The following is a 20,967-nucleotide window of genomic DNA, read 5'->3' as shown; positions in this document are numbered from 1 at the left end:
TTATAGGGTAATGTTTTGGGTCTCTAAGGGTCATTAGTTAGATAATGGATCTGAACTCAGGACCTGGTCAGTGCTCAAATGCTGGTCATGACATAAGCGATCGTCATCACAAGTCAGGCTGTCTAACAGTGGCTGCTCATGACTAATGTCTACTCTATGGCTCTTCTTAATGGTAATTCATCATCTTGTGTTTTGTCCAGAAATCGTGTTGGGACACGGACAGCCAAATATTCTCATGTATTGCGGGATGAATTCACGTCCTCCTCCCCCACCACAATCTCTATTGTTGATAAGCCTAGCGCTACGTCACTGTCAAGTTTGCTGTTTAAATTGAAAATGGCCGTTAATAATATTGGAAAATGGACGCTCATCCTTCTTCATCAAAGTAGCAACGGTCAACTGAAATTGTTAAAAGGTTTAAAAAACTATTCGGTAACACTTGACATCCAGTGTCATAACACGTTATGACATGGTCATAACCATGTCATAACAGCTGACAACCTGTCATAATATGGTCATAACCCATATATTTCCACCCGTTGTGAAATTATATTGTGTTATTTTATGTCTGGTTATGACACCTACATAAGTGTCACAACCCACATTTATTCAAATGATTTTTTTTCCCTGCTAAGAAGTTTCCCTTTGTTTGAAAGTTTGTTTCTGAAATTGTAAAGAATTCAATACAACAACAATCATGTTTTTTCATCATATATTTCAAATCAATTGTATAAAATACACTTTACGACAATCCTGTGTCACTTTATTTGGACTAAGAAAAATACACTTTATGACACTGTCAAGAAGTATTATGACCATCATGATCATGTAAGCCACTTAGGCCTGTCACGTACATGCCCTTATGTCAGTCATCAGTCACAAAGAGGGTGTCTTGTCCTGCTCCTGCATTCATCAGCAACAGAGTATTGGGTGGGTCTCCATGTGACATCAATGTGCGTAATTACACTGATAATTTAACATGGTCATTTTTTTATAAATAAATCATATTTAAAAACACACACACACACACACACAATTACCACTACTAACCTGTACCCCCGCTCATTGACTTGGTACCAGTACCCCCTGTATATAGCCTCGTTGTTATTTTATTGTTACTTTTCATTTTATTTTTTACTTTGGTTTATTTAGTAAATGTTTTTTTAACTCTAATACTTGAAATGCATTGTTGGTTAAGGGCTTGTAAGTAAGCATTTCACTGTCAGGTGTTGTATTCAGCCCATGTGACAAATACAATTTGATTTGATTTAAAAAGGGCTTCAACCACCAAAACCTTGCTCCGTCTCTAGGCCTACCTACGCTGTCACGTTCTCTTGCATAATTCAACAAGTGTGTCAAGAGAAGGATAACCATGCGATATAAAATCAAAACGCTTGGCTCTAAATTAAATCTTAACATTCAGACTTTACATTGTGAGATCAGACATAATATCGCTATAATCCGAGGGTTCATTTTCGGTAGTTGCTCTCAATACAGCACATATAATTTATAAACATTTTAAATGTATTAAATCAAAATTGCACAAATATTAACACCCTTAAAAATAAAGTTATTGGATCTTTGTTCTCTTTTTTGTGATGTAACTGTCGAGACGGTGTGTTAAATCCCAGACGAAGCTGTAGGGTTCTTATAGATGCAACGGAAAGCCAATGTTTTCCATTGAGTCCATTTCAGCCATTACCAGAGTGTGATTGACAGGTCATTACAAACGGTTCCGCGATCGTTACGTTAACGGGAAAAAAAAACGACTGGCACAAACAAGAGTGGGAAAGAGCAAAATGAAAGCAATCAATCCAGCGAGATTTAAGTGACAAGTGGATTTTGCTCCCCTCAAAACAGGAAATAGATGGCTGAAAAGGAGAGGATCCTCAGGTGGGCGGGGTATGCGTGTTGCTAATCAAATGACCTTTTCCTCTATTGTCAAAGCTGCTAGTTACATTACAAACACAGCCTGTAACATCACAAGATGAATTAAGTTAATTGGAAAGGGAAAGGAGCTAATTTTGGGTGTGTTATTATTCATGGTATTGAGGTCCATTGTGAGAAACAGGCTACCTTGATAATGTTTCATGGGGAACTTGAATGCAGCAGCAGATACATCCTGTTTGGCCTGTAAAGATAGCCGTAGTATGGTATGTGTAATCATTACCAAATGGTCAAAGTGTTACCTAATACCGCTTGTAGAAAACATATCTATCTAACCTAGAGATTTAGGGGTATTGGACTGTAAACTCCTGCCCTGTTGACAAAACAAAACAAAAATGGTGAATGAAAATAAAAAGTGAAGTCTTTGAGAAACCACTGAAATGTGCCCATAATACAATGAACGATAGACTTAAGTAAAAAACAACCTTAAGAGAACATTTCCCTAATGAAAATGTGACATTGTTAATGGGTTGAGAAGTAAAAATTCACTTCCCAGTTTCAAGCCATAGACATTTCTCTTGTGGGCAGAGGAGTGGCTGTGGACCATATTGAGTAAATTTGTTTCTATCAAGTTAGGCTACAGGAGCTATTTTAACCTAACCAAGTGCATTCAGTAGAACAAAACAGACTTTAGAAAATGTGATAACATTTGAATCTAACTCAATTTACATAATCAAGCCAACAGGTTAAATATACAGTGCCTTCAGAAAGTATTTATACCCATGACTTATCACATTTTGTTGTGTTACAGCCTGAATTCAAAACGTATCAAATATCATTTTTTGCCCCTCACCCATCTACACACCATACCCCGTTGGTTGTTGATCATTGCTAGACAGCCATTTAAGTCTTGCCATAGTTTTATTATTTAAAATCAGCTTGAAAATCTAACACGGTAGACCATTCCATTCTTGTGGGCCAGCTAAGGAGTATTGGTGTCTCTGAGGGGTCTTTGGCCTGGTTTGCTAACTACCTCAAATAGTGCAGGGTATAAAGTCAGAAAATCTGCTGTCTCAGCCACTGCCAGTAACCAAGGGGGTACCCCAAGGCTCAACCCTAGGCCCCACGCTCTTCTCAATTTACATCAACAACATAGCTCAGGCAGTAGGAAGCTCTCTCATCCATGTACTGTATATGCAGATGATACAGTCTTATACTCAACTGGCCCCTCCACGGATTTTGTGTTAAACGCTCTACAACAAAGCTTTCTTAGTGTCCAACAAGCTTTCTCTATCCTTAACCTTGTTCAGAATACCTCCAAAACAAAGGTTGTGTGGTTTGGTAAGAAGAATGCCCCTCTCCCCACAAGTGTGATTACTACATCTGAGGGTTTAGAGCTTGAGATAGTCCCCTCATACAAGTACTTGGGAGTATGGCTAGACGGCACACTGTCCTCCTCTCAGCGCATATAAAAGCCGCAGGCTAAAGTTAAATCTAGACTTGGTTTCCTCTCTCATAATTGCTCCTCTTTCACCCCAGCTGCCAAACTAACCCTGATTCAGATGACCATCCTACCCATGCTAGATTACGGAGACATAATTTATAGATCGGCAGGTAAGGGTCCTCTCGAGTGGCTAGATGTTCTTTACCATTCGGTCATCAGATTTGCCACCAATGCTCCTTATAGGACACATCACTGCACTCTATTCTCCTCCGTAAACTGGTCATCTCTGTATACCTGTCGCAAGACCCACTGGTTGATGCTTATTTATAAAACCCTCTTAGGCCTCACTCCCCCCTATCTAAGATGTCTACTGCAACCCTCATCCTCCACATACAACACCCGTTCTGCCAGTCACATTCTGTTAAAGGTCCCCAAGGCACACACATCCCTGGGTCGCTCTTCTTTTCAGTTCGCTGCAGCTAGCGACTGGAACGAGCTGCAACAAACACTCAAACTGGACAGTTTTATCTCTTCATTCAAAGACTCAGTCATGGACACTCTTACTGACAGCTGTGGCTGCTTTGCGTGCTGTATTGTTGTCTCTACTTTCTTGCCCTTTGTGCTGTTGTCGGTGCCTAATAATGTTTGTACCATGTTTTGTGCTGCTAACATGTTGTTTCTACCATGCTGTGTTGTCATGTGTTACTGCCTTGCTATGTTGTTGTCTTAGGTCTCTCTTTATGTAGTGTTGTGTTGTCTCTCTTGTCATGTGTGTTTTGTCACAAAAGGCCTTCTGTCCCCGCAGGAGACCTTTTGGTAGGACGTCATTGTAAATAAGAATATGTTCTTATCTGAATTTCCAAGTTAATAAAAGGTTAAATAAATAGAAAATGTATGTGTGGGGTACAGAGATGAGTTAGTTGTAAAAAAATGTTTTTAAACACTTCTATTTCACACAGAGTGAGTCCATGCAACTTGTTAAGCACATGTTTTACTCCTGAACTTATTTCGGCTTGCCAAAACAAAGGGGTTGAATACTTAGACTTTTAATTTCTAATTAATAAAAAAAAATTGAAAGTTAAAACATTACCCCATAATGTCAAAGTGGAATTTTGTGTGCAGGCCAATGACAAAATCTCAATTAAACCATTTCAAATTCAAGCTCGAACATAACAAAATGTGGAAAAAGTCAAGGGGTGTGAATACTTTTTGAAGGCACTGTAAGGGGTTAAATAAAACCTGGAATGACATTGCACTCCAGGTTTTGGAGTATTTTATGGTGATGCTTCGCCATTGTTACAACATTCCTAGTTTTAAGAAGATTCAGCTGTTTTCTGGGGTGCACAGGTGACCATCTGTAACCCAAAACAGATTCAGAACATCAAATTAGGCTTGAGAGGCACTTTTGTAGTCTCTTTTACATAAATACACTTTCACCATGAGAGCTGTCTGCCGTTTTGGTCAGCCTTGCATGTCCATCCCGATCTCTTACAGAATGCACTGCACAAATAATGCTGACTAAATCTAGGCAACATGCAGTAACAGATTACAGTGTGTGTGTGTGTGTGTGTATGTGCGTGCGAGTCTGCTATCATCAACTGCATAGTGATTATTTCCCTTTCAAATTCACACCTCCTGCCGTGCTATGCAAAGCAGTTCTTGTGGGAAGAGGCAGTGCAACAAGGGTGAAACTGTCACACACACACACACACACACACACACACCAGCAGTATCTTTTTGTACTTTAAAGAAATAATCAAATCAAGCGATATGATCCAAGTACTCTTGTGATTGGAAGATCGTCTCTACATTGAGACTGTTGTCAAGAGCAATGTTATGACTTCAGGGGCTGTTTATAGCCAAAAAGGTCAGAGCTACAGTAAAAACACAACTCTCCATTTAGAAATTAGTCTAGGTACAAAGTATCCGTTAATCTCACAAAATCACAGTTTACTTACTCTCCTTTTTTAATTTGTATAACAGACATTCCTGTCATACAGTAACATAAGTCTTTTAACTCATCCTTTTAAAAACAAACACGTTTCTGAATACAGACATGGGAGGAAGGATTGCATAGTCTGTCATTTACGTGCTGCATATACATATTAAAACAATAAATCCACCATTGCAAATAAACAATTCTCCACCTGATAAATCAACCACTCACCCTCAACTGTTTACAACAGAGTCGCTGTTAAGTGTCCAACTTCTTCCCCTTATTATAGACACTGTTGATATTATACAGTAGCCGTGTATGTTACAGGGGAACATGAGTGCCTGTTTACATGTTCAAAGTCCCTCAGGTGTAGAAATAAAGAAATTGAGAGGATCAGAATCTTTCTATAGTCCAGTCCAAGACTGCTCAGGTACAGTCTAAAGTCAGTTGTTATGGTCTGGATAGCACAAGTCCACTGGAAGCTGATGACTGCCTGAAACTCAGCCAGAACGCACAGGTATACTCTGTATATCGCTCAGTCCTACCTGAGAATAGAGTAGTGGAATGTGGACAGGCAACATTGTCAAAAGGCAACGGAGGAAGTCACTCTTCCTGTCAGTCATCTGAGTCATTTCATTTTGGTGAAGTAATCGTTGTCCTATTTCATGTGTTTGAAGGCTGCTATTTCGGTCCGACGTCTTCACCATAGGTAGGTGGTTTCAATTCCACTATGTCAACACTGAGTGAGTCAGTTTGAGAAGTACTTGAATAGTGTACTTTGTTTCGGTCATCATAAGGGGTAAAGTTCAAATACGCCAGTTTCAGTGACCACACACACAATTCAGTTCATTCACACGTACCCACATTCTTGTTTTCGATAATCCCTTTGTGCACATGTTGAACTATAGACCCTTTTCTCCATTATTGCTTTCTTGAAACCCGTCATTGAAGGCTACATCCTGCAAGTTATGAGTGCCTTGAGGGGATGTGTTCACTCACTAGGTAATAAAGCACTGAGCGGAATGATGTCAGAAACAATGCGCCACACTTGACTGCTATTCACAGACTTTAACCAGTCAATCAAAGTGCATGTCCCTTTACCATGTTATTTTTTCATTTCTACAAAGCATGTACTTCTAATTCATTTCAATCACGGGGGAATGTCAGAAATGATGAAATGTGCAGATAGTAATAGCAATTGATAGAAACTCTCATTGGGTTTTTCTGATCCATTTAGTCAGGCAGAAGAACAACTTCCTCAGGCTTGTCACAGTAGTTCCATGTCACGTTGCCTGAATGAAAAACACGGCGTAAAACACGACAGGTCATTTCCATGTTAACACTAACGGTTCTGGGGGGGGGGGCAGTGCCCCTGTGACGACAATTTTGGACCCCCTTGTGGCCCCCCTAAATGTGGAATATGAAATAATTTTTACATAACAAATTTTTGCTATCGTTCTTTTTTTACATCCGTTATTAGACAGAAAATGCAAATAAATTGTTGAATGATTATGAACATGTTTTTTTGCCTGCTAATGCCTGCAATGCAGTGAAGAAAATGATATGACAACAATAACGTCTAATGTAACTGGCCCCTCTAACAGTACAACTGGCCCCAGCTTGGCCCCCCTGTTGAAATGGTCTAGAACCACCACTGCATGTTAAATGATCTATGAGCACCAATGTGAAATTTATAGGGGCATATCGAATGTCAAATGAAAGCTAAGAGTCTATATTTTGGGGAAATGAAGGAAGTCAGTATAGAACAAGAAGGCCCACACACTGCGGTGAATTGGGAGCTTTAACAGTGTGCAAGCCTTCATGTTCTATTCTTTATTATTTTTTCAATCAGAAATTTGCTTCCTGCAACTCAAACTCTAAAAAGTTCTGGGACACTGTAAAGTCCATGGAGAATGAGAACACCTCCTCCCAACTGCCCACTGCACTGAGGATAGGAAACTCTGTCACCACCGATAAGCCCACTATAATTGAGAATTTCAATAAGCATTTTTCTACGGCTGGCCATGCTTTCCACCTAACTACCCCTACTGCATTCAACAGCACTGCACCCCCCACAGCTACTTGCCCAAGCCTCCCCCATTTCTTCGTCTCCCAAATCCATTCAGCTGTTGTTCTGAAAGAGCTGCAAAATCTGGACCCCTACAAATCAGCTGGGCTTGACAATCTGGACCCTTTCTTTCTAAAATTATCTGCCGAAATTATTGCAACCCCTATTACTAGCCTGTTCAACCTCTCTTTCGTGTTGTCTGAGATTCCCATAGATTGGAAAGCAGCTGCTGTCATCCCCCTATTCAAAGGAGGTGACACTCTTGACCCAAACTCTTCGAAAGCCAAGTTAACAAACAGATCACCGACCATTTCGAATCCCACCATACCCTCTCCGCTATGCAATCTGGTTTCAGAGCTGGTCATGGGTGCACCTCAGCCACGCTCAAGGTCCTAAACGACATCGTAACCGCCATCGATAAGAAACAATACTGTGCTGTGCTCCCTGCATGGTGTTAACACGGACCGCTCTGTAATACTTGAGTATTCATTGACCTGGCCAAAGCTTTTGACTCTGTTAATCACCACATCCTCATCGGCAGACTCAGTAGCCTTGGTTTCTCAAACGATTGCGTCGCCTGGTTCACCAACTACTTCTCTGATAGAGTTCAGTGTGTCAAAACGGAGGGCCTGCTGTCCGGACCTCTGGCAGTCTCTATGGGGGTACCACAGGGTTCAATTCTTGGGCCAACTCTTTTCTCTGTATACATCAATGATGTCGCTCTTGCTGCTGGTGAATCTCTGATCCACCTCTACGCAGACGACACCATTCGGTATACTTCTGGCCCTTCTTTGAACACTGTGTTAACAACCCTCCAGACGAGCTTCAATGCCATACAACTCTCCTTCCGTGGTCTCCAACTGCTCCTAAATACAAGTAAAACTAAATGCATGCTCTTCAACCGATCGCTGCCTGCACCTGCCCGCCTGTCCAGCATCACTTCTCTGGACGGTTCTGACTTAGAATTTGTGGACAACTACAAATACCTAGGTGTCTGGTTAGACTGTAAACTCTCCTTCCAGACTCACATCAATCATCTCCAATCCAAAGTTAAATCTAGAATTGACTTCGTATTTCGCAACAAAGCATCTTTCACTCATGCTGCCAAACATACCCTCGTAAAACTGACCATCCTACCAATCCTCGACTTCGGCGATATCATTTACAAAATAGCCTCCAATACCCTACTCAACAAGCTGGATGCAGTCTATCACAGTGCCATCCGTTTTGTCACCAAAGCCCCATATACTACCCACCACTGCGACCTGTACGCTCTCGTTGGCTGGCCTTCGCTTCATAATCGTCGCCAAACACATTGGCTCCAGGTCATCTTCAAGACCCTGCTAGGTAAAGTCCCCCCTTATCTCCGCTCACTGGTCACCATAGCAGCACCCACCTGTAGCACGCGCTCCAGCAGGTATATCTCTCTGGTCACCCCTAAAGCCAACTCCTCCTTTGGTCATCTCTCCTTCCAGTTCTCTGCTGCCAATGACTGGAACGAACTACAAAAATCTCTGAAACTGGAAACACATATCTCCCTCACTAGCTTTAAGCACCAGCTATCAGAGCAGCTCCCAGATCACTGCACCTGTACATAGCCCATCTATAATTTAGCCCAAACTACTACCTCTTCCCCTACTGTATTTATTTATTTTATTTATCATTTTGCTCCTTTGCACCATATTATTTATATTTTAACTTTGAACTTTCTTCAAATTATAAATCTACCATTCCAGTGTTTTACTTGCTATACTTTATTTACTTTGCCACCATGGTCTTTTTTGCCTTTACCTCCCTTATCTCACATCATTTGCTCACATTGTATATAGTCTTATTTTTGTCTACTGTATCATTGATTGTATATTGTTTGACTCCATGTGTAACTCTGTGTTTTTGTACGTTGTCGAACTGCTTTGCTTTATCTTGGCCAGGTCGCAATTGTAAATGAGAACTTGTGAAATAAATAAATAAAATATTAGCCCAGCACCTATGCTTTAAGGATGGGCGTATGACCACAAACTTTTCTATAAATGAAGGAACTCAACCATCCTAAAATTGGGTCTAAGCAAAGGCTTTGATTTCTGGTCACATACATGGAAAATGGGGCTTAAATAGCTACTAGAAAAAAGTCTTATGGTATTAAAAATATTTTAAGACAATTATGTTGAAGGCCCTTGACAACAAATATCAACATGTATATTTAGTTTTGCAGAAATGATTTGCATTCTGTAAGAAGTCTTGTCTTGTTATTCTATTACCAAAAACCCACATATTGTTTTTAAAATATTTTTTATTTCTCTACCTACTGAGCGTCGGATTATGAAAGTTCACATAATTAACAAGTAAATGTAGACCTACCAATTAGTTTTTACTGATAACAATTTTGTTTGTGATTAAAGCGCATCCCCTTGGCTTGGGAAAGAGGGAAGTAAGGATTTATCTACAATGTAGTTTTATACATTTTTATGAATTGCAAACCTGCTGTAAAATGAATAAGAGTTCTGGTGAAATGAGGAGGAGGAGGACAGGTCATTATTATTCCTTGGTTTGCCAGTATATATGGGGATGATTTCTGTATTTTGAAAGTTACATATCTTAAAAACTTGGATTGCTGACAAGCAAAACATTTTCGAACCATGTCAACAATGGACTAAGGAAATAAATAAAAAAATATAATTTTATCGAGGAGTTTTCCTTTAAGATCTAATAATGGTTATTGGAGATGGACTCTGAGGGATTGAGAGAGGGGACCTGGGAGGGCATCAGACAATTCCCTGAAGTACACTAGATGACTGCTCGTCAAACAAAGCATGAGCTGGCACACACCCAGAGAAAATTATTTAGTGTAGAGGTTCTGACTAACGGTGAATAAACTGTAAGCTATAAAAATATAGAGTCGCACACCTGCTCGTCGAACACCTCATTCCAAAATCATGGGCATTATTATGGAGTTGGTCCCCCCCTTTGCTGCTATAACGGCCTCCACTCTTCCGGGAAGGCTTTCCACTAGATGTTAGAACATAGATGTGGGTACTTGCTTCCATTCAGCCTCAAGAGCATTGGTGAGGTCTGGTGATTTGGCCTGGCTTGCAGTCAGTGTTTCAATATAGCCTAAAGGTGAAACGGGTTGAGGTCAGGGCCCTGTGCAAGCCAGTGAAGTTCTTCCACACCGACCTCGACAAATCATTTCTGTATGGACCTTGCTTTGTGCATGGGGCATTGTCATGCAAAACAATCTGGGCTAGACAATCTGGACCCTCGCTTTCTAAAATTATCAGCCGAAATTGTTGCAACCGCTATTACTAGCCTGTTCGACCTCTCTTTCGTATCGTCTGAGATCCCCAAAGATTGGAAAGCTACCGCAGTCATCCCCCTCTTCAAAGGGGGAGACACTCTAGACCCAAAATGCTACAGACCTATATCTATCCTACCCTGCCTTTCTAAGGTCTTCGAAAGCCAAGTTAACAAACAGATCACCGACCATTTCGAATCCCACCATACCTTCTCCGCTATGCAATCTGGTTTCCGAGCTGGTCATGGGTGCACCTCAGCCACGCTCAAGGTACTAAACAATATCATAACCGCCATCGATAAGAGACAATACTGTGCAGCTGTATTCATCGACCTGGCCAAGGCTTTCGACTCTGTCAATCACCACATTCTTATCGGCAGACTCAATAGCCTTGGTTTCTCAAATGACTGGTTCACCAACTACTTCTCAGATAGAGTTCAGTGTGTCAAATCGGAGGGCCTGTTGTCCGGACCTCTGGCAGTCTCATGGGGGTGTCACAGGGTTCAATTCTCGGCCGACTCTTTTCTCTGCATACATCAATGATGTCGCTCTTGCTGCTGGTGATTCTCTGATCCACCTCTATGCAGATGACACCATTCTGAATACATATTGCCCTTCTTTGGATGCTGTTACCTAAACTCCAGACGAGCTCAATGCCATACAACTCTCCTTCCGTGGCTTCCAACTGCTCTTAAATGCAAGTAAAACTAAATGCATGCTCTTCAACCAATCGCTGCCAGCACCTGCCCGCTGGTCCAGCATCACTGCTCTGGACAGTTCTGACTTAGGTATTTGTAGTTGTCCACATATTCTAGGTGTCTGGTTAGACTGTAAACTCTCCTTCCAGACTCAAATTAAGCATCTCCAATCCAAAATTAAATCCATAATCGTCTTCCAATTTTGCAACAAAGCGTGCTTCAACTCATGCTGCAAAACATACCCTCATAATAGTTATGCACCGACGCCTCCCACTCTTTCTATTCTGGTTAGAGCCAGTTTGCGCTGTTCTGTGAAGGGAGTAGTACACAGAGTTGTATGAGATCTCAGAACAAGAATAAACTGACGAGTTTCAGAAGAAAGTCCTTTATTTCTGGCCATTTTGAGCCTGTAATCAAACCCACAAATGCTGATGCTCCAGATACTCAACTAGTCTAAAGAAAGACAGTTTTATTGATTCTTTAAATCAGCACAACAGTTTTAAGCTGTGCTAACATAACTGCAAAAGGATTTTCTTATGATCAATTAACCTTTTGTGATGGTTGCTGATAATGGGCCTCTGTACACCTTTGTAGATATTCCATAAAAAAATCTGCTGTTTCCAGCTACAATTGTTCATGTTGTAAATTACTATGTCTACACTATATTTCTGATCAATTTGATGTCATTTTTATTGACTTTTTTTGTTGCTTTTCTGGCTCTAACAATTTCATATACCTTTGACTATTGGATGTTCTTATAGGCACTATAGCATTGCCAGCCTAATCTCGGGAGTTGATAGGCTTGAAGTCAGAAGTAGGCTGTGATTCGACGATAAATTAACAGGCACAGCATTGATTATTTGCAATGCAGGACAAGCTAGTTAAACTAGTAATATCAGCAACCATGTGTAGTTAACTAGATTTAAAAAAAAAAAAAAATTTTATAAGAAGTTTAATGCTCGCTGGCAACTTACCTTGGCTCCTTGCTGCACTCGCGTAACAGGTGGTCAAGCCTGCCACGCAGTCTCCTCGTGGAGTGCAATGTAATCGTTATGATTATGTAATTGTTATGATAACTTGAAATCGGCCCTAATTAAAATCGGCCATGCAGATTAAATCGGTCGACTTCTAGTTTGTACACATGCATATACACACACTCTCATATGTAAATAGTGCCAGACATGCACTCAAACATATACAGTTGGCCTTGCTGTTATGATTTTAGTTGTCCTTGATGTCCCTAGCTTTTCTTTGCATTGTTGTTTTCTGTTTCTTTTTTCTCATGAATTCATTTTCTTGGTTGTTGGTGCATTTGAGGGGTTCTTGGGGGTGGGGAATGGAATTCATTTTCTTTTTTTATTATTATTGTATGTTTTCTTTCTGGGGGGTGACTGTGGAAGGGGTCTCGGATGGTTGAGGGACAGCTATGGGGAACTGTGTGTGGGGGGGGGAATCTTCGAGGGTTCACGGTCCCGTTTTTTTTTTTTTGTCCCTTACGGGAGATCTGTCGACGTGCCCTTCAGCAGGGCGTTGACCCTGAATGCTTCTGTGTGTCGCTCTGAATGGGAGTCTGTTGGATGACTGGTGTGGTGTAGTTGTTGAGCGGCTTCACTGCAAGAATATTGTATGTTTTGGATATTCAATAAAAAATGTAAAGGGGGGGCGGAGCTCATTAGAATAATGTGTAAATGTTTCTACCTTTGAGTACCTATGATGTCATTCTGTTACCGGGTGTTGATCCACTTCACTTACTGTATTTCAATAACAGAAAGAGATTTTTCATATCATAGCTGACACTCCAATCTTTCTTCGAATCTTAATTCAGAATAGATATAACATTAGTTTCTGACCATATTTTCAAAAAATAAGGGAGATTGACTGTCATTCTGTTACCAAACTTAGCATCTGCACTGTTCCTCAAGTGTGTTTTAGTCAAATTTTGTGGCAATTGTTAAAAGTTGACTTTTGCATATGGGTTAAACTTAGCAATCAATGGTTTTGTTTGGCATACATTTTAAAGTGAAAAAAGTGAGTCTCAGCATCACTCTGTCACCGTGGAATTGCCCTAAATTGAAATGGGAAGTGTTTTACAGAAAAGCTACCATCGACAACTGACACGTTTGTTGAAGTATAGGACATACAGTTGAAGTCGGAAGTTTACATACACCTTAGCCAACTACATTTGAACTCAGTTTCACCATTCCTGACATTTAATCCTAGTAAAAATTCCCTGTCTTACGTCAGTTCGAATCACCACTTTATTTTAAGAATGTGAAATGTGAGAATAAAAGTAGAGAGAATGATTTATTTCAGCATTTCTTTCTTTCTTTCTTTCTTTCATCACATTCCCAGTGGGTCAGAAGTTTACATACACTCAATTAGTATTTGGTAGCATTGCCTTTGAATTGTTTAACTTGGGTCAAACGTTTCAGGAAGCCTTCCACAAACTTCCCACAATAAGTTGGGTGAATTTTGGCCCATTCACCCTGACAGAGCTGGTGTAACTGAGTCAGATTTGTAGGCCTCCTTGCTCGCACATGCTTTTTCAGTTCTGCCCACAAATTTTCGAATGGATTGAGGTCAGGGCTTTGTGATGGCCACTCCAATACCTTGACTTTGTTGTCCTTAAGCCATTTTGCCACAACTTTGGAAGTATGCTTGGGGTCATTGTCCATTTGGAAGACCCATTTGCGACCAAGCTTTAACTTCCTGACTGATGTGTTGAGATGTTGCTTCAATATATTCACATAATTTTCCTGCCTCATGATGCCATCTATTTTGTGAAGTGCACCAGTCCATCCTGTAGCAAAGCACACCCACAACATGATGCTGCCACCCCCGTGCTTCACGGTTGGGATGGTGTTCTTCGGCTTGCAAGCCTCCCCCTTTTTCCTCCAAACATAACGATGGTGATTATGGCCAAACAGTTCCATTTGTGTTTTGTCAGACCAGAGGACATTTCTCCAAAAAGTACGATCTTTGTCCCCATGTGCAGTTGCAAACCGTAGTCTGGTTGTTTTATGGCGGTTTTGGAGCGGTGGCTTCTTCTTTGCTGAGCTGGATATAGATACTTTTGTACCTGTTTCCTCCAGCATCTTAACAAGGTCCTTTGCTGTTGTTCCGGGATTGATTTGCACTTTTCGCTCCAAAGTACGTTCATCTCTAAGAGACAGAACGCGTCTCCTTCCTGAGCGGTATGACGGCTGCGTGATCCCATGGTGGTGTTTATACTTGCGTACTATTGTTTGTACAGATGAATGTGGTACCTTCAGGCATTTGGAAATTGCTCTCAAGGATGAACCAGACTTGTGGGGGTCTACAACATTTTTTCTGAGATCTTGGCTGATTTCTTTTGATTTTCCCATTTTGTCAACCAAAGAGGCACTGAGTTTGAAGGTAGGCCTTGAAATACATCCACACCTCCAATTGACTTAAATTATGTCAATTAGCCTATCAGAAGCTTCTAAAGCCATGACATCATTTTCTGGAATTTTGCAAACTTCTGACCCACTGGGATTTTGATACAGTGAATTATATGTGAAATAATCTGTCTGTAAACAATTGTTGGAAAAATTACTTGTCTCTTGCACAAAGTAGATGTCCTAACCGACTTGCCAAAACTATAGTTTGTTAACAAGAAATGTGTGGAGTGGTTTAAAAACAAGTTTTAATGAGTCCAACCTAAGTGTATGTAAACTTCCGACTTCAACTGTAAATAGATTGGCGCCAGGATGGCTTTTCAATTAAAGAGTTTATTGACAGTCAGTCATTGAACGTGCATAAACCAAAAATAGAAAAGTCATCCATAAAGCTAAATACAGCCATCTAAACGTTATCCAAACCTAAAATAGTCATCCAAATACAGTCATCCAAAACCAGAACACAGTCATTCAAAAGGCCAAAACAGTCACCCCCCCTAAAAAGAAGTCATCAAAACACCAAAAATAGCCACCCAATATGGATGTCCACAGATGTCAGTAGTGTGTGTGCAAGAAAACAGCTCTGAAGTCCCAATAGCACACCCTGCAGCCATCAATACCACTAATTATCACAAAGGCGGTTGAAAGCGGAGAGCTTGTCTTTCACCGGCTACAATAGGCACATTCATAGGGAGACACCCGAGTACCAGAGGTTACCATTGTGTGTCACACACAACTCTATGGGAATAAGCTTTGAAAGTAATCCTGCCAGTGACCGAAATGCCCCTACCCACGTGCCGGTGCTGAAACGAACGTCAGCACACACATCAAAAAGGTACACAGACCCACACAAACATCTCCAGCCTTTAGCATGTGGGAATTATGTTACCTGGAAGTGAGACACACACACACACAATCTCAGTGTATAGCAGCACACTCCTCTGTTTTATCTGATCCAATGAGTAAAATTATTTTGTGCCACTTTTCTATTTTCTCACATGATCAGTCGTGGTGGTATGACCAGCTGTGTCCTTTACAATAAATAGCCTTTGATTTACGTGGCCAACAATCGTTTCCTTCTGTGCCACTTCAGAGAGTGTTAGATAGGGAGATTAATTTGAGATTATAAATCAAATGGGTCATGGAAGTGGGCTAATAAACCAGTCAAGAGCGAAAGCTGAGCTCTCCTAAAAATAGACTAACCCCCTCCCAAAAGCACTGGCTTCAGTGGCCTGGATGAAATACAACTATAACAGCTAAAGCAGTGAGTGTCAATGATGTTTTGATGAATTGTCCTGGTGTAATATGGCAAACTTGATTCCAGACAGACTTCTGTTCTTAGACAGACTCTCTCCTTCCTTAAAAGTTATTTCTCAAATCTTGAGATGACTAGTAATTCCATTTTAATGGCATGACTATAATGGGATAAGAGTGGTTGCATACAAAACCAGGACAATTATTTTTTATTATTCACTACATTTTATCCATAGAATGGTCCTTTGTAGGAAGGTTTGTTGACATTTGCATCTAAAAGCCTAATTGAGAAATACTGAATCAAAGTTGGCATATTTCTGACATTTTGGCCTTTCCCAGGCCTTTTTAATGTTTCATCTATAGGTGCTGCATCTCTCGCTCTCTCAAAATTATGTGGACACCTGCTGGTCGAACATCTCATACCAAGATCATTAATATGGAGTTGGTCCCCACTTTGCTGCTATAACAGCCTCCCCTCTTCTGGGAAGGCTTTCCACTAGATGTTAGAATATTGCTGCGGGGACTTGCTTCCAATGAGCCACAAGAGCATTAGTGAGGTCAGGCACTGATGTTGGGCGATTAGGCCTGGCTCGCAGTCGGCGTTCCAATTCATCCCAAAGGTGTCCGATGGGGTTGAGGTCAGGGTTCTGTGCAGGCCAGTCAAGTTCTTCCACACCGATCTCGACAAACCATTTCTGTATGGACCTCGCTTTGTGCACGGGGGGCATTGTCATGCTGAAACAGGAAAGGGCCTTCCCCATTATTCCTCCAAACTTTACAGTTGGCACTATGCATTGGGTCAGGAAGCGTTCTCCTGGCATCCTCAAGAACCAGATTAGTTAGTCGGACTGCCAGATGGCGAAGTGTGATTCATCACTCCAGAGAACGCGTTTCCACTGCTCCAGAGTTCTATGTCAGGGAGATTTACACCACTCCAGCCGACGCTTGGCATTGCGCATGGTGAGCTTAGGCTTGTGTGCAGCTGCTCGGCCATGGAATGCCATATAAATAGCCGAATCCACTAATTTGAAAGGGTGTCCACATACTTGTGTGTGTGTGTGTGTGTGTGTGTGTGTGTGTGTGTGTGTGTATATATATATATATATTTTTTTTTCTCTTCAAGAATTAATGAAAAAATATGTTATTGAAATATTTTTTTTAGATTTCAATAACATATTTTTTCATTAATTCTTGAAGAAAAAAAAAATATATATATATTTTTTTTTTCTTCAAGAATTAATATACATACATATAGAGAGAGAGAGAACATAATATACATATAAATAACATAAGATACTCTACAGGCATGTAAAAGTTCCAGAGTGAGATATTTGCTAGTTTTAAAATTATGGCCCATTTTATACAGAGAAATTGGCACAGTAGGCTACGTAACCCATCACAGCCCACTTTTTACTTGTATAATGCCACATTTAGCAAATCACCAGCAGAGGGTGACCATTTTGAATCAATTTTCCCATTCACTCTGTTGGTAATGCTTACAAATTGGATCAGAACTTAAAAACTTGTCTTTGTTTCATTCGGAATCACTCATAATGACTAATGGCTGTCTTGTAAAATAATTCCTCTTATAGTCACTTCAGTACATACAAAATGAACATAAGAGATTGCCTACTGTCTGATACAGTTGTATAAACAGCAGAGAGACAGAGAAACACGATGCCCTTAATATTTATCTAACCTTGTACTGGTAGCCAAAGTATAGTCTCATGTGAAAACATGTAGCATTTTTTGTCTTATCAACACACAACTGCCATCAGATTATGATATGATCACCCCAAAATATTTTGACAATTTTTGCCAAAATACCCACAGAAAAACAGTTAATCTTTCACACCAAAAAAGCATCAATTAATTCAAGAGCAAGACCGATTTTACATATCTAAGAACCTGAAAATATCTAAGGGTAAACACCAAATGTGTCTCGGATAATGTTAATATTTTCAGACTTAATGGATGTGGGTGCGCCAACTTTTTGGCATGCCACACAAGACGAGGCTGGCTCCCCTATCGGTGCCTGACCCTGGGTAGCTCGGGGCTGACATCACGATCATCACCCCCCGATGACACACAGGCACACATGCGCACGCACACTGGGGACAAGTGGCCAAACAAAGCAAGCATCTAGGAAAACTGGCCATGCTGGGAGATTAGATGTTCTTGAGTTGTTCAGGTGGGGCAGCAAATGGAATATTCTGTCAGCACAGACATCATGTATTGTACCCACCACAGTACAGGTCAACAGCTCTCACACAGATCCTTGGAAATAGAGTGAATTCTAAAAGAAAGTGTTCAAATAACAGAACATCTAGTCAATGACGTGCGCGAGTTCATTTTCCTGGCTCATGGTCTGATTTAGGTTCAATAAAATTGATTTAAGTACAAGTAATATTTAATCTTCCTTCTTTTGGTCTAATATTTACACAGGTCTAATGCATTACACACACACACGCGCACACACACACACATTTCCCTTGATGTAATGAATTCATAGTTAGAATGGGGAGAGAGCCAGAGAGCCAATGAAAGTGGTCTGAAGAATAAATTTACAGTACAGTGGTTACCTTCCAACTCCAAACACCATAACAGACACAGAGCACTCCATCAATAAATATTCCAGTTCAATGCCAAATGAATGTAGCTCTGCCAATGACGTAAAATACAGCCAACTTTAACATACACACAGCTAGGTTAAATCAGTTTGCAGTCCAAACAGTCCAGGGTCGTATTCATTAGGCAACAAACAGAAGAAAATGGATTGAAACAGGGAGGGACTCCTGAACTTGTTCATAAGAAACGCTGATTTTAGTATTCGCTACGGTGTGCCCTAATTAATAAGCTACTCCCCAGAAATCATAAAATATTGGCGTGTTAAATCCACCACTGAAACCTGAACAATTTGCTATTCCTTTTCTTTATGTGTGTCTATGAAAATGGCTAGTTGTAATGATTTAATAGACATAATCATGGTTGTTATGTTCAATGGTCGTACCCAGACATAAGCGTTTTTAAATGCCACCTTGTGCTATGTGGGGCGACTGCCAACTGACTGTCTGCAAAGTGAGTGTCTTGTTGGACTGACCCCCCCCCCATCTATACAATGTTGTCAGTTTCCTTGGATTAAATATTCAGGATACATAATTATACAGGGTTTTTAATGGTATGTGGTACAGCCTTCCTTTTTTGTAAAGTTATTGAACTGCAGACTATGTAGATGTAAGGTTCAACAATTAGTAAATAGTCAGGTCTCTAAATACCCTGAGGCACCAAATCAAGGGAAGGGTAGAACAGTTTGAGATATCCTATTGTTCAAATTGTTGATTTGAGGCCAGGTAACCATACCCAAATCCTGGCCTAGTGACCTATACCCTTCAGAACCTACAATGTAAAACGGACTTCAAAAATCAGTTCCAGCTAGTAACATCATCCTGCATGTGTCTTCTTATTGCATCCAATAGCGTGTCTTCTTATTGCATCCAATAGCGTGTCTTCTTATTGCATCCAATAGCGCGTCTTCTTATTGCATCCAATAGCGCGTCTTCTTATTGCATCCAATAGCGCGTCTTCTTATTGCATCCAATAGCGCGTCTTCTTATTGCATCCAATAGCGCGTCTTCTTATTGCATCCAATAGCGCGTCTTCTTATTGCATCCAATAGCGTGTCTTCTTATTGCATCCAATAGTGTGTCTTCTGGTTCCATCCAATAGAGTGTCTTCTTGTTGCATCCAATAGAGTGTCTTCTTGTTGCATCCAATAGAGTGTCTTCTTGTTGCATCCAATAGAGTGTCTTCTTGTTGCATCCAATAGAGTGTCTTCTTGTTGCATCCAATAGTGTCTTCTTATTGCATCCAATAGAGTGTCTTATATAGTGTCTTCTTATTGCATCCAATAAAGTGTCTTCTTATTAGCACATGTTTGTTTGACACCCTTGAAAAGCACTTCAGGTCTTGAGGGGGTCAGAACTATGCCCAAGATGTTACAATCCTATATATGGTGGTTGTATACAGAAACCAACAAGACATTTCAGGAGAAACCAATGCATTAACATCTTTAAAGCTTTTTGGATAGATCTAGGCTAGCCTACTCCTCATCACCGCAAGTAGCGAGGCAGTAAACTGACTGCAGAGACAATTTTTTCCCACGCTCTCGCTCTCAGAGCACCTTACCCAGTCCTATTTGTTTAAAAGCTACATCAATACATATGGATACTAACACCATGGTAGTTGTTAAACAGGTCATATACATCTTGTTAATTTATCATGTAGCTTTTTTTCTACAACAAAGACACGGTGGCGTGCCAGTTACCTGCAAGGAGAGTGTCTTGGAGACAGCGGAGTTGCACAGCCCTCATCCACCAAATGTATCCTGGACGGTGCGTATGAATGGTAAGCTGTTAAAATCACACTGCCCGAGTCTATGATTTCCATCGCTGACCGCCAAAATATCATACCAAAGTAGGCGCCTGGCTATTGTAACCGGCCGGGTTTAGTGTACTTCGCATTGGGCACTCGCTACGCTACTCTCTACAGAAAATAAATAAAGCGATCCACCGCTGCCACTCTCGCGTCTGCTCACGGTGAAATCCGACACCACTGCGTCGAGCGTATGGCGCTATCATGCGGCATGTCCAATCGGCTTATTTCCATAAAACGTTTCGTTTCCATATGTAAATTAGATAAGCCTATGGGCAAATGTCAACATTAGTACACGTGTTTATTTTAGCTCGTGCTTCAACCTCTTGTGTATTGTTCTAGATACTTTCCATATCGCTGAATAAATATATAATTCACTAAGTGACAGGATTTGAAAGGTCAGTGGAGATTTTGTATGCCACCGTGTATCTTTCTTACCCCTCTTCATAAATGTTTTATATGTGCAGTTGCTTTGTTTACATTGAGTCAGTTGAGAGATTATAGAAACTCACCACCTCACCTGTCATTGTGCTGCTAT

The 20,967-nt window shown here is 40.7% G+C and overlaps 1 protein-coding gene across 2 annotated transcripts in view; it reads right to left on the bottom strand.

Moving 5' to 3' along the window:
• LOC106590347 (rho GTPase-activating protein 18) overlaps positions 1-20,604 on the bottom strand; it is a 45,517-nt gene extending 24,913 nt beyond the window's left edge. Inside the window, exon 1 of one of the 2 annotated variants that reach the window (XM_014181269.2) lies at positions 20,323-20,604. In XM_014181269.2, coding sequence (XP_014036744.1) covers positions 20,323-20,465 — 143 coding nt within the window. In that variant the 5' untranslated portion in view covers positions 20,466-20,604. Of the gene's footprint in view, positions 1-5,498; positions 6,235-20,322 lie in introns of those variants that run through there. The other variant, XM_014181271.2, reaches the window with a different exon arrangement.
• Between the last annotated feature and the right edge of the window lie 363 nt (positions 20,605-20,967).

Source organism: Salmo salar, chromosome ssa29, assembly GCF_905237065.1.
Source record: "Salmo salar chromosome ssa29, Ssal_v3.1, whole genome shotgun sequence".
Classification (NCBI taxonomy): Eukaryota; Metazoa; Chordata; class Actinopteri; order Salmoniformes; family Salmonidae; genus Salmo; species Salmo salar.
Note: the sequence above shows the minus strand (reverse complement) of the source record. Positions and strands in the feature narration are given on the sequence as shown.